Source organism: Sceloporus occidentalis, unplaced genomic scaffold (genome assembly GCF_023333645.1).
Source record: "Sceloporus occidentalis isolate IW3139 unplaced genomic scaffold, rSceOcc1.0.p SCAF_3, whole genome shotgun sequence".
NCBI classification, from domain to species: domain Eukaryota; kingdom Metazoa; phylum Chordata; class Lepidosauria; order Squamata; family Phrynosomatidae; genus Sceloporus; species Sceloporus occidentalis.
This window is the reverse complement of record NW_028316983.1, coordinates 48954057-48969391: the sequence shown is the minus strand read 5'-3', so window position 1 is coordinate 48969391 and position 15335 is coordinate 48954057. Positions and strand designations below refer to the sequence as shown.

The 15335-nt window shown below is 40.1% G+C and overlaps 1 protein-coding gene across 2 annotated transcripts in view; it reads right to left on the bottom strand.

Annotated features, from left to right (window-relative positions):
• Positions 1–12049: 12049 nt before the first annotated feature.
• Positions 12050–15335, bottom strand: part of SLC16A1 (solute carrier family 16 member 1) — a 52606-nt gene continuing 49320 nt past the window's right edge. For both annotated transcript variants that reach the window (XM_089514392.1, XM_089514393.1), the window contains exon 5: positions 12050–14894. In XM_089514392.1, coding sequence (XP_089370518.1) covers positions 14617–14894 — 278 coding nt within the window. In that variant the 3' untranslated portion in view covers positions 12050–14616. The remainder of the gene's footprint in view (positions 14895–15335) is intronic.

Genomic DNA, 15335 nt, shown 5'->3' with positions numbered 1-15335 from the left:
CATGAATGTGCTCAGTGCTCCCAGTCTTCAAAAGGGATTGAAGTGCATTATGGTAATGATTAAGCTGCTTTACAATTGTTTGAATGCCTGCTTCTTTGTGTGTCAAGGTACTGAGGAAAGAAAGGTCACAAGGACAGACCTATTCTATGCCAAAAAATGGAGCCAGGAAAAGCAATGCCATCTTCAAACCAAGGTTTTGTCCTAGAAATCATCACAGTATTGCTTGCTGTTGCTGCAGGCTGTGGCAACACCAACATGACAGGCTAGTAAGCAGCTAATAAGTGCAGAGGATTAGGGGCAGAGATAAAGATAACAGACAGGTGTGGTTACAGAAAACCCAGCAATGTGTGTGTGTCATCTTGGTAAATGAGCACCAGCACCAAGTTACATAGAGAGCTACAATTTCAACACACAGAAAAACAGGCCACGTGGCATGTTTCCTCATGACTCTGCAACTGAACTTTTATTGTCAAAAGTGGGAAGCAGGTTATGTAGTTGTAAAGAATTACACTGAGAAAAGGCATTGAAAAATAAAACAAAATAAAACAACCTAATTTATATAAAGTGAAAAACAAAGATGGAGGACACCAATGCATTCTTCAGAGGCAAGATGATGTACATATACCCCTATAAATGCTGTCTTCCCTAGTATCTAAAGCCATTTAATCGTCCCAACATTGTTTTTAAATGTTGTGAAGCCGCTCTGAGTCCCAGTTCTGGGAAAACAGTGAATTTCAGTTTTCCAGGCAAAGAATACTCAGAAGTGGCATTGCTAGTTCGTTCCTCTGAAATATAACCTACAGCACCTGATTGGATTGCTCATTGGTAATCCAAGCACTAACCAGAACTGATCCTGTTTAGCTTCCAAGACAGTTGGATTTACAGTATTTAGACCCTAGAAGAGTCACAAAATACAATGTTAACATGTTAAGCACAGAGTCACCTTTGAAACTTACATGTGACCCATTCTACTGCATCCAGTTTGTATAGTTTTATATCAACATACATTCATTTATTTAGATTTTTCCCATTCCCTTTTGCAATACAGGAGATTTGCATGGAAACATAGATCCACAGGAAAGCTTGAAACTCAGTGTTTATAATGACCGTACACATTTTTGTCTTGGTAAGTTTTGCAGACCTTTTTTGTGTTTTTTCTTGAAATTTAAAATTGTGGTGGGGTAGTATGACCAAGGTCCTCCTACTGTTTAGAAAGAATTTGACCCTGTCAGTATATCAGTAACTGATGGATTTAGATATGATTATAAGAGAACTGTGGTGCCAATTTTATTTGTCTCCAATGCTTTTGAAGAACCACATATATTTTTCAAGAGTTTCTCTATACCACTAAGAAATAGGCAAAAACAAAGGTCACAAAAGAACAAATCATGAGAGCCAATGCAAAGTCATGCCTTTTCCAGTTACCATGAAAGAGAAACAAGGCGACTGAGCCATCTGGGCAGCTCTGTGCCACAAGAGTTGCCTGAGATGGAAAGGTATTTTAAGGAGATGCCATTTCTTGTATGCACAGAAATGAAAGGTGCCATGAAGATAAGATAGCCCCTTCTGAAATGTGTCATTGGCATATGAAGAAATTCAACAGGCTTAACACAGTGAAAATACTTGCAAGCTCCCTTTTGCCCACCTCACAACCCAATGCCAATGACTTGGATCCAAATTACAGGAAATAAACGTTCCTTCCACCATTTCTATTAAAGCAAATGCAAACACAGGGAACTACGATATTTCATACAAGTTGTGGTGGGAAAGTAGAGAATGTTTAAATCCTTGATCTTCTTGTCTGACTGGCTACAACTGGAAAGATGGAGATTAAGGCACAGATGTTGTATAACAAAAAGAGCAAACAGGAATGGGCAGCCAATTCAAATAAACTAGGAAATAATATTGGTTTTTACATTGCTACATTAGAATGCAATACCCAGGATGGCATGGATCGTTCATGTCAAGCCAGGAAATATTTCAAAAATGGACAAAACTGAATGTTGAAATAATAATAATAATAATAATAGTTTTTATTTATATATTTCCTGCCTCTCCCTGCAGATCGAGGCGGGAGTACAACAGTAAGTTTAAATTACAGTTCAGTTAAGATTACAAGGTATATAAAATGAAGTCCATAAAATCACAACAGTAAATCAGTCCTATAAAAATTCTATTATCAGCATTTCACTTCCAATACATGCTCAAAATGAAGTGTCTTCTTATAATTGTTATAGCAGATCAGGGGGAAAGGCTCGCCGGAAGAGATCCATCTTGAGTGCCTTCATGAAGGCATCTAAGGTGGTAATAAGACGGATATCCTCCGGCAAGCCATTCCACAATTTGGGAGTCATAGGCCCAGTACAGATGGAACTTTTAGCACGTAAGGAATACGTGCTAGGGTTGCCTCGGGGTGTCGCTTACAGATGCCTCACAACCCCAGCACATATTCTGTATGTCAAAATGGCGGCGCCCTGTACAGATGGGAACTGCCATTTTGACGTGACAGACGCTTAGCATCCACACATCATGGTGCGCTTGTGACGTCACGAGTGCGCCATTGGCGCACTCGGGCATCACAAGTGCTCTGGGAAAAGAACCCACTTTCTGCTGGTTCTTTTTCTGCCGGCGGTAAACCGCACGGTTTATCCATTGCAGCTTCCCGCCGGCGGAAAAGGAGGCACCGGCAGAGCATCCTTTTAGGATGCTCTGTATCAGGCCATAGCAGTAAATGCCCTGTGGGAAGTTGATTTTAGTCTAGTTTTTGGATAATCCAATAGATTATTCCCAGTTGTTCTGAGAGTGTGGGGTGGATTGTGTAGGGAGAGGCATTCCCTCAAGTAACTCAGGCCCAAGCCATGTAGGGCTTTAAAGGTAATAACCAACACTCTGTACTATGCCCGGAAACTAATTGGCAGCCAGTGAAGTGATTTTAGTACTCGTGTTACGTGGTCTGACCTAGGTGTTCCGGTGACCAGTCTGGCTGCTGCATTTTGCACCAGTTGAAGTTTCCGAACATGGTACAAAGGTAGCCACGTGTAAAGCACGTTACAGAAATCACGAAGAGAGATTACCAGTGCAAGTACCACTGCTTCAAGGTCCTTTCGGTCCAGGTAGGGACGCAGTTGGCGTATCAACCAAAGTTGATACCAGGCACTTCTGGCCATTGCATCTACTTGAGATGATAACTGGAGAGATGGATCCAGAAGTACTGCCAAACTGCGAACTTCATCCTTTAGGGGAAGTGTGACCCCCATCCAGGACTGGTTAACAAGTCTCCATCCCTGGACTTCGTTTTCTCTGGATTCAGCTTGAGTTTGTTTTCCCTCATCCAGCCCATTAAAAACTTAAGACAGGCATCCAGAAGAGAGATGCCATTCTTAGTCACTGCATCAGTTGGAGACACAGGCGCAGTACAGACCAACCAAAAAGGGTGGCTTGCCAGCGCCTGTTTTCCGTCGGAGGGGAACCTCATCTGCCAAACCGCGAGGCTTCCCGCTGGTGGAAAAAGAACCTGCAAAAAGTGGGTTCTTTTGAAGCCATGGCGGCGGCGTAACAAGGGCACCAATAGCACACTCGTTACGTAAGTGCCATGCTGTACCTTGTGGACGCCGAGTGGCACTTACCTAACAATGGTGGTGCCCATGTATACAGGGTGCCGTCATTGTTACGCCCTTGTCACGTGCGAAGGTTGTGGGGCGTGTGGGCACTCTGCCCTCACCCAACGCCTAGCACATGAGGAGGGCTCTTAAAAGGCCCGTATGTACCGGGCCATAGAGAAGTAAATTTGGGTATCATCAACATATTGATAGCACCGCACCCCATGTCTCTGGATGATCTCTCCTAGCGGTTTCATGTAAATGTTAAACAGCATGGGGGACAGGATGGCACCCTGAGGGATGCCAGATGTCAGCTCTCTTTTAGAAGAGCAAGTGTTCCCCAGCTTCACCATCTGGAATCTGCCCAAGAGGTAGGAGTAGAGCCACTGGAGCGCAGTGCTCCCAATACCTAGGTCTCTCAGGCGTTCCAGAAGGATACCATGGTCTATGGTATCGAAAGCTACTGAGATGTCCAAGAGCACCAACAAGGTCACACTTACCCTGTTGATGCCCAGACGGAGATCATCAACCAAGGCGACCATGGCTGTCTTAACTCCGTATCCCATCCAAAAGCCGGTTTGAAATGGGTCCAGATAATCGGTTTCATCCAAAACAGCTTGAAGTTGGAGGGCAACTGCCCTCTCAATCACTTTGAAATGGGGGAGGGGGGGAATTGATCAGAATATACAAATGGACCAATGGGAAAATATGTGGAATAAATAATTGAAGTTTACTTTCAGCTATAATCTGATTTTTTTTTACAAAATGATGTATCATGCTTATTTAACATCAGAAAAGATTTCTGAGATTTAAAAAGATACTTCTAATTTTTGTTGGAAATGTCAGAAAAAATGAAGGGACTTTTTATCACATGTGGTGGACCTATGAAAGAGAAAAAAATGACACAAATACATAAAGTGACGGGACATCTACTAAAATTGAAAATTCAACTGAGAATATTTTTTGTCTTGGAATTTTGGAAGAACAGAAAAAAATAGGAAGGCTATACAATACATGTAAGAGCAGCCAGATTGTTGTAAGCACAACCTTGGAAGGACTCAGTTTTTCCCTTCCAAGAACAGTGTATAAAGCTTAATGAATTTGCAATAATGGATAAATTAACTAATCTTATAAGAGGGAAGTATAGAGTCTCTTAAAGCTGAATAGAAATTAAGGTACTTACTATTGGAAGAAGAAACTGAGATATTTAGCATTTGACACTATGAAGTTGGAAGTCATCTGTTATCCCCATCCTTATAATTTATTATAGTGTTTTTGTTGATACATGACTCCAAGTCATTTTAAATTTATGGCAACCCTAAGGTGAACCTATCATGGGATTTTCTTGGTAAGATGTGTTAAAAGGGTTTGCCTTTGCCTCCCTCTGAGACTAAGTGTGAATTGACCAAGATCAGTGGGTTTCCATGGCTGACCAGGGATTTGTACCCTGGTTTCAAGTCATAACGCTGGTTTCAAGTCATACCACACTGGCTCTATAGTAGTAGTAGTGTGCAGCTTTTACAAACAATTAGCAAATATAGTAGAAAAAAATTTCTGTTTTATTTGTAATATTTGTAGTGTTGTAACCTTTTGTGTTTTATATTAAGGAAATATTTTTGTTCAAAATATGAAAATGGGCAAAATAAAGGAGGATATATTGCAAAGAGCAGGTTGGTGAAAAGGAGTGTTTATATCTGCCCAAGATACAATCTGTTCTGGATCTGAACAGTCATTTTCTATCACTGTTAAAAGACAACCTTGACCTATGCAAATAGAATTCTTCTTTTTAGTAGAAACATGTCCTGGAGGCATGAACACTTAATCCAGGATGCTCTGCAGTCCACTGTTTCCCATGATCTCTCTGAAGCTGTTTTCCCTCCTTTGCATCAGTATAAGACAGAGTAATGATATAGTGCAAAACAGTCCCTTGGCATCTCCATCAATACCAACCAAGTCTGGGATGCAGAAGGGAAGGGGAAGAGAAGGAAAATGTGGTCAGTGTAATATAGGACAACAACAAAGGAAATGTTTGGCAGGAGCACTGGAAAGGACTTAATAGAGCAAGCTGCAACAAATTCCTTTTTAGTGGTTTATTTGTGCAGTTGCAACAGCTATGGAAGGAATCTTGCTGGCATCTCGTCTATTTACTCTTTGCAAGCAGTAAAACAATTAGCAAATTATGTGGAAGGATAACTGTACAAGACATCCAAGTTATTAAGAGGCACTTCATGTACATATAAAAACTAGAAAAGCATATCAGTACTTCTTAGCTTAATACAGCTACAGAATTACTCAGTAATGTGGGCTGTAACCACAGGAATATGACAGGGAGAGGGACAGAAATACACTACAGATTGCTACAGAATAATGGAATAATTAGCAGTCAGGATTGCTGTTTGTCTTACAAATGTCATGGTTTACTTGATGTCCTAGAAGTGGCAAATGGAAAACAAATGCAAGATTACTGGAGATGGTCATCTTAAAAAATATAAGCGTGTTGCTGTAATTACCTTTGATTTCAACTAAATTACCTTTAGGTTACAGTATTTCTTTTGTAAAAAACATTGTGCTAAAAAATGGCTTAGGTGCCCACAGAGAACAGCTATGGGGGAGTCAACAGCCTTCTATTTTAAAAGGGTTCTTCCAACTACATAGTCACATATGATTAGAAACTAATGTGGCCTTCAAGTATCTCAGGTAATAGAGAAATTGTTAGCTTTTGATCATTACTGTGCATGTATCATTACTGTGCGTGTTTCAGGCTAGAGCTGTAGAGCTGGATTCCTGCCCAGGAGCATGTCCTGAAGAAGCAAAAGAGGACAGATGTACTCAGTTACTAAGCCTCCAAGGCTCAGCAGATCACAGAGATCAAGATAAAGGTATGCTATTTCCACACCTTGAGCTGCTTCCTTCAGTTTATTTGTGAGCAAAGTTTCAACTACCGGACTCAATACAAATGGATTTTGCTTGAAGAACCATAACCAGCATGTCTATTAGCAACCCATATTTTGGTATCTAAAATAATAATAATAATAAAATAAAACTTTTATTTATATACTGCCCTTCCACTGATCAGGGCGGTGAACAACATAATACAAATAATACATACAATAAAACATTTTAAAACAATCATAAAACCCCCGGTCAGCCCTCCAAATTGCAGTCAGCAAAGGGAGAGAGGCCATCTAAGACTTCACTCGGGGAATGCAGTTCGAAATAGGAGGGTCTTTAAATCCCTCCTAAACTGAGCCAGGGAGGTGGCCGAGCGGAGCTCTGTGGGCAGCGTGTTCCAAAGGGTTGGGGCAACGATGGAATACGTCCTCCTCGATGTAGAGGAGAGTTTAGCCCCAGGTACCCTAAGTAGTTGCTGCCCAGAAGTTCTGAGGGTGCGGGGCGGAATGTATGGGGAGAGGCGGTCCTTCAGGTATCCTGGGCCCAAGCCATGTAGGGCTTTATAGGTAATCACCAACACCTTGTACTGTGCCCGGAAGCGAATAGGCAGCCAGTGCAGGTCTTTAAGCACCGGTGTTATGTGACTGGTCCTGGAAGTACCAGTGACCAGCCTGGCCGCCATATTCTGTACCAACTGTAGCTTCCGGGTATGATACAAGGGTTGCCCCATGTAGAGCGCGTTGCAGAAGTCCAATCTAGAGGTTACCAGAGCATGTACCACCGTTTCTAGGTCCCTCTGGGCCAGGTATGGGCGCAGCTGGCGAATAAGCCGAAGCTGGTAGCAGGTGTTCCTGACCGTCGCATTCACCTGGGATGTAAGGTGAAGCGACGAATCAAGAAGCACCCCCAGACTGCGCACGGAGTCCTTCACAGGAAGCGTAATCCCGTTCAGGACAGGTGGAACCACCGCCATTCCTGGGCCAGGGGAACCTATCACGAGTACCTCCGTTTTCTCTGGATTCAGGCTGAGTCAGTTTTTCCTCATCCAGCCCATTACTGACTCCAGGCATGCCACGAGAGGAGAGACGCCATCCTCGGTCACTGCATCAGTCGGAGACATAGAGAAGACTATTTGGGTGTCATCAGCGTACTGATAACCCCGCGCCCCATGTCTCCGGATGATCTCTCCCAGCGGTTTCATGTAAATGTTAAATAGCATGGGAGACAGAATGGCTCGAGGGACCCCAGTTGTGAGAGTCCTCTTATCGGAGCACACGTCTCCCAGCTGCACCATCTGGAACCTCCCAGAGAGCGCAGTGCCCCCGATTCCCACCTCAGCCAGGCGCTCCAGAAGGATACCATGGTCTATGGTATCGAAAGCCGCTGAGATGTCCAAGAGCACCAGCAGGGACACGCTTCCCCTGTCGATGCCCAGACGGAGATCATCGACCAAGGCGACCATGGCCGTCTCAACCCCGTAACCCGCCCGAAAGCCAGTTTGAAATGGGTCCAGATAATCCGTTTCTTCCAAGACCGACTGAAGCTGGATTGCATCTACTGCTTTATTACTCTAAACGTACTTCAGGGATAGTAGGACTGTTTAATGTGAAGTGAAAAACATTAAATATTTGAAGGATCCATAAGTTCAAAATACACATCAATGGAGCAAGTGCCCTCTGCACCTTTACATAAGTCAACACTTCAGCCTATTTGCCTGCAGCTAGTCTCACTCACTCTAGAGTGATAAAGTGTACAGCAGGCCCAAAGTATTGGCAGGCTAGCTATCTGCAGATTGGAGTGTCTGAGGGCTTGCTGTATGACTCAATGTCAGAACATGCTCATGGATTGGATACGCTGATGTGGGATGCATGCATGTCACCATCCACTGAATAACATGGGGCTTGAGCATCTGTGTTCTTTTCGCATCTGCAGGGGGAGGGTCTGGAACTGAAGCCTCATAGCTGAAACGGTTCACTGTAATAACAAAACAACCCATACAGAAAGCTGTCCGTGACAAATCTACTTGAATTACAGCTCAAACCATGCTTTCTTCTATTCAAGAGGCATACAGAGTGATTTAATGAAAAATTTAAGGGGTGGGATCAACTGATGGTTTATATATATATATATACATATACATACATACATACATACATATATATTCAAGCAGATGTTAAAGCACATTGAATCTAGTAGGAATTTGGGAAACACAATCCACACAAAATTTTAAATCTGAAAAATTAAACACACTTGTATGTGTAGTAATGATGAAGGAAGAAAATATCAGACTCCTCCATACTACATTTAGCATCACAGTACTTTTCGCCTTTTTATTAGTGTGCAGCAAGTCATGTTTATACAGACATAGGTACTACTGATTTCCATGGGGCTTATGCCCTGGTAAATAGTATTAGTCTCCTTATCAGATAAACAGGTGAAAATTAATTCTCGGGTGGAAAGACTTTAACACCATGAGCAGCATTTTATACAGCATAAAATATGTGCTGGAGAAATGAAGACATCAACTTGTCCTTGTTTGAAACATACCACAATCCAGACCACAACAGTATAAGAAAAAGGAATATTCTGATTTTCAGTGAAGGAAGCAACTAAATGTGCTACATACTTAGCTGCTTCAGCTAGTGCAGTTCCAGAAAGTCCACATTCCCATGTGACCCATCTAACAAAAAAAGTCAGCTATTGTTCATACTATGGCCTACCAACTCTTCAAAGAATATGTCACTAAGTACATACTGGATGGAGACTCTCATACTGATAACTGAGAATAAGACAGAAATGGATGTGTGGCTGAAAAGCTAACTTGGGCCTTGGAAGTCTGAAAACAATTCCTTTTATCCTCTTAAGAAAATTAAAAATAAAGATTCCACTAAGGACCCAATGTTGATTAGATATATCCAATATTCTCTTGAACAAGTTGTGCCACAACTTTGATCATACCCTGATAGCTTCTGCAAGATTAGACAGCCCACTCCATCTGCCTCTAAAAGCAAAGATCAGACGGGACCTCAAGACCTTTCTGTTCCGGACCGCATTCCCTGAATAAGGTCCTATAAGCCTCCTCCGCCGCACTGGCAATGGGACTGGCTAACCCTGGGGCCTTTTGTTTTTATGTTTTTGTAATTGTATTATGCTTTTATCACATTGTATTGTATTTTAAAATGCTGTAAACCGCCCTGATCTGAAGGAAGGGCGGTATACAAATAAAAACTTTATTTATTATTATTAAAGAATTTTTGTTGTTGTTATAATTCCTAATTTGCCAGTAGCAGATATTACAACATCCTTGGATTCTATTGGGCTGTAGCACCAAAAGCCAATGGCACCTGGTGTTCTTTTCAATCATCTCCTGTCCCCCACTCAAAAATCTCCCTGTAAAACATGATTTTTCCTCAACCTGCAATGACAGCTGCAGGTTTTTTCAGCTGGAGGTCATGTCAAATCAAAACACTAGAACAAGCAAACAAGGGTTCTTTTGTGCCAGCACAAAATCTAGTCTACACCAAACAGGATCAGGCTCTGATAAAGCACTTTTTACAAACAGGATGTTGTAGAATCACTGAGATTTTGCTATGTATAATTTATCCCAGTATTGCAAAACAGTAATGGCAGCAAAGGTTGATTCAACATTAATAAATACTAGTCCTGCCTAAGCAGCTCTTCAAATCAACATTAAATAGTTCAAAATCCAGTATTCACCACTGGATTATACCTGCTCCAGCCTTATTCAAATACCTGAATACGAAATGCTTCAAACTAATTGCTCTGAAGTGGACAACTAGAACAACCACTAAAGGATGGTTAAAATTAAACACAACTTTATGGTTGATCTGAGTAAATTATTCCAGATGGCCAAAAGAAGTAGGACAACACTGTCTTTGGTGCTAGCATATTTCCTGAATTACACAGCAATTTCATTGATAAATTTTAATTTTGGCATTTTTACTCCACCCTCTGAACATATTCTCACAGTAGCAAGTGTAGTGCTGACACCAAAAGCTTCTAGATGCAGATGATCTTCATTACTTACTCTCAGAAGAATACAAACCACACTAGAAACTTTTCAAGATTAGTTTATTGCAACAGGAAACAGTTATCATGAACTCTTGACACATGGAACTTTTGAACATATAACAACTTGGTTTTACAATATTACAGCTCAACCAGTACATAAAATCTCTTTATACAAAATACTCTATTGGCTTTATAAACATATTCTAAAGTATGAAAATACCCTGACCTGTTCCTTTTTATACAATTTTTGAGCAGAATGAAGTTGTAATTTTTTAAAAAAAAATCAGCAGCTAAGACAACAGAATAGAGGATTTCACAGTGCATTGTGTAATACTGTAAAGGGACTTCCAAAGGCTTTAATAAAGGAAAGGTCACTTGTCAGAATTTATGTATTGGGGTGGAGGAACAGAGAATGTAAATTTTAATTTGTTCTGGTTCATTCATATAAACTTGAAGCATGAACCAGTTACTAGCACTATTATTTTACACAGCAATATAAGCATGCAGACTGCTTATTTTGCTTTCTACAAAAGTATTAAAATTTTATCTTTGATATGAGCTTTGACAAGGCAGGAGTTTTGTGGAAAAGTGATTTTGTGCTACTAAAACTTTGCAGGATACACAATGAAGGAACACCATAGGTTTAAATCTACTGGATTCAAATAGTTTAAAATAGACATGTTGATTTCAACTAAGAGAAAAAAAGTTCTCTGTTGAAGGACAAATTCCTTCAGCATAATCTGTTGGGGATCACATGCCAGTGGGAAGGGTGAAGCCAAAGTGGATCCAACTAAGCCAAAGAAGAGAAGCTCATCTCTTTTCACTTTCTCTCTCTCTCTCTTTTCAACTTTTCTCTTTCTTTCCGACTGTCTCCCACACACTCTTGCAAAAGCTTGACCTCATCACTTGCAGAAGACTTTAGAATTTAGAGCAAGGAATAGACGAGATCAAGCCAAAGGCCATATTTTATTTATTTTTATTTATTTATATCTCGCCTTTCTCCCACAATGAGATTCAAGGCGGGTTTGGACTAGTTGCCTTTGGAGTAGAGCACTATGGTATGATTAATATTTAAATATATCTGTGTGGGTCCATTGTGGTATGTGAAGGTGAACAGTTAAATTTCTTAGCTGTTGCTCACTTCAACACTTGCATGAGCAAAACATCAAAAGCATTCATGTTAAAACTATATTTCTATCCTACATTATTTTCCAACATTCTACTAGCCTTCATAGAGCAAACACAAAACATCACATCTTACATGCTAGAAGTCTGAGTCCTGTTGTTATTGTCTCAGAGATACCTAATCACCCACAGGCCCCACAAAACCCTATGTTGTTCCCACAAAAGGGCATCTAGGGGTGTTAGGGATTCTGGGATCATCATTAGCCACAAAGTTTATAACTGGAATTGAAAATGTGGGTGTGCAGAACTGCTAAACCACAGCAAGCCTACTTTCACCTATAACGAAATAGTCTCTGCAAAAGAATGTATAATCCCTGGCAAGCTTTTAGAGCATTTAAAAAAAAAAAATAAGATACATAAGAAGTTCCCATGCTGGCATCATCTAAAGAAGTGGTTCTCAACCTTTGATCCTCCATTTTTTTTGGACTTCGGTTCCCAGAAGCCCCAGCCAACTTGACCAACAGTCAAGAATTATGGAAGCTGAAGTCCAAATCATTGGAGGACCAAAGGTTGGGAACCACTGATCTAAAGCCATTACCTGAGAGAGAATCCAACGAATTCTGAACGCTCAATGTTAAAGCCTTTGTGTAAGAAACATCTTCCCCAATTTATCAAGCCATACATATTATAACAAGTTTGTGAGTGGGGAAGGGAAAAATAAATTACAGGTTGTAATTGCATAATCCGATTCACATCAGGTTATGCTCAAATTTCTAAAACACGTTCAAAATATAGAAAATTGATTTCCCCCCCATATCTTAAAACAACAAATTGTAGTATTGCTTGCTTTGCATATTGCCAGAGCTACAGAGAATGGGTGGCTTCCCAAATGAGAGATATCCAGAATCTCTTCCTCCTCTCCCAGATCTAGCACTACAGGACATGTGCTTCTGGATTAAAACAGTTTGTCTTATTAATAGTTGAATACAAGCAAGGTACTATTGTTCACTTCAGCTATTACATTAACACTACCCTAGTTATACAATGACCCAGAATTGTGTTTTTAGTAGTCATTCTCTTGCAGCCTACTGGCTTTCATAGGTTTAACTGAATCAATATATGACATCTTAATGGAACATAATTTTACAGTTTAAAGGGCTCATCTGCTTCTATCTCCTTACAAGTAGGCCCATAATGTATCATTGTATTCATTCACTTTGGAATATGGCTGTGAAAGGTTAAATGCTAAAAAAAAATAGTTTAAAGTAGGAAAAACCCATCCACAGTTGGTGGTTGTATTTTACATCAGAATTTATTTGAAAAAGTCAACAACTGAGAAATATTGATTAACACACAGAAAAATTAGCCTATGACCAGAAGATGCTCTCTGCTTATTCTCCCATATAAAGTATGGTGTTTGTCAGTACTAATAAAAAAATAAAAATAAATACACACATAAAAAGGATTCTCCCATCTTTTACTAGATAAAATGTCTTGCAGATGAGCAGTTACCTATCACTGCAAATTCTTAGTCCATTTGGAACTGGGAGCTAAAAGAAAAAACATACAGAACTGTGAACAACAAGTAATGCACCTGTTTTTGATCCAGTTAAAGAATATACATGCTGCTCTTTAACAAATTTATTCTGAGCACGTTTCAAAGAGGTATCTGCTCTGGCAATACAGCTATAGTGTTCAACACTGTTCTCTGAGCACTACAGTATATAATTGAACAGGGCAGTAGGTCTTCCCTAAGAATATTTAGAGGAAAGTAAAAAATGAAAATGCATCCCTTTGGAAGCAGTGAAGTTGGTTAGATGCCGGGAGATTATACTACCAGCATGAGTGGCAATGATGCTGACCACATGACAGACACTAAATATGTTTAGCTGTGATTTGGAGAATTATCTTCAAAGAAAGCATGCTTAGGATGAGATCTTTAATCTTTTTAATTCCAAGGTTAAGTTCATCTACAGAATGCAGAAGACAGTGAAAATTGGTTATTTAGATTCTCTAAATTATAGTTTAGGCATATACTGTTTAATCACCTCACCTCCTTGAAAATACCTGCTTCATTTCTTAATATTGTATCAAAACAGAGATGGGAATCATACAGCCCTTCAAACACCACTGGCCTGTAACTCTGAGTAGCTTTAGCTAGCATAGCCAATGGTGAACACTGTTGTCTAGCAGTGTCTGGGTCACATGATTCCCACGCATTTTAGGCTGATGAGAAGGAGAAAAAATAACGATAGTCGCAAAGTAGGCTAGACTTTATAGTAAGTCAAGTGAAGACAGTATGCAGTGGTATCTGCATATTTTATTCAATTTTGAGATGTCAAATTTAATTAGGAAGCAAAAAAAGGAAAGAACACTATGAACAATTAGAAATGCTTTCAAATGTTATTCAAAGTATCAGCCAAGCTGGCTTGAATCCAGCATCCAAAAACATTTGGACTGCAATATTATTTATTAAATATTCACAAACCTTTCCTCACCTGTGCTCCAAAGAAGTTTGTACTTCTACCACATATCTGAAAGTAATGAATTTTAGAAACATACGCAATAGTGTTCAAGTAACCCTGAAACTTATTGAATAAAAGTAATCATTCTTTACAGATATAGCCTAAGTAGACTACAAACCTGCAAGGAGGTTTATAGAATGGAGTTAAGGCTTTGCCAGAATAGCCTAAATGTGCAAGCTCTAAGGCACATATTAGTACATTCACATTACTGTTAAAAAAAAAGCCAGAGTACAAAAATTTCCCTCCCTCCCCATCCAACCCCCTGTAAAAAGATGGCACTGCCCAATGAACTTTTACTTGTGTCAAATGCTGATAAAAAACAATTTGCAGCTTTGTTTTTAAGGTAACCTGATTTATACATTGCTCACCACTATTCACTACTGGCAGTGCTCACCCCTTCAGGCTGATAAAAATCAAACCCTATTGGATTAGATACCAGTCTTTCACATGTGGCTATCCTCCTCCTTTATACCATCTTCTGTGGTTTTCTGGGGCTGATTAGCCACATCATTGCTGGGCTCCTTTTGTTTTTCAGCTTCATCAATATTAGTTTCTTCTTCCTTCCCTTCAGCCTTCTGCTTATCCTCAGCCTTTTGTTCTTTTGCCAAAAGCTGGTAATTGATGCCCATCCCAATAAACAAGAAGATCCCAGAGACGATCAAGATGATTCCACATGCCCAATAGGTGTATTTGTAGTCACCATATATGTCATTGAGTTTACCTAAGAGAAGTGGGGGGGAAAGGAATTCCTTGTCAGTCTGGAAAATCAATATTCAAAGGGATCTTATAGCACGTTTGTGACCCGAAAGAAAGAAACTGGTAGCATAGATGTGAATCAGCTTCCTCAAATTTTGTGGGAAAATAACAAATAACAATTATAATAATAATTATAATAATAATAGTCTCAAAGATGCTATGGAGGGAGAGGGGGAAGAAACATTATAAGATTGGCTACTTTTTAAGCATACAAAGTAACTCAAAGCTAGGCATGCAAGTCTACTTCTTCATACTTTGAAGAATATTTTAGAATGGCAACTACGTCTTCATACTTTTAGGTTAGGTGGCTTTCTACATCTACTTTGATTTATGAAGCTGCATAATCGGTCAGTACAGTCCGTCCTCGCCTTACACGGAGGGATCCGTTCCAGATCCCTCCGTGTAA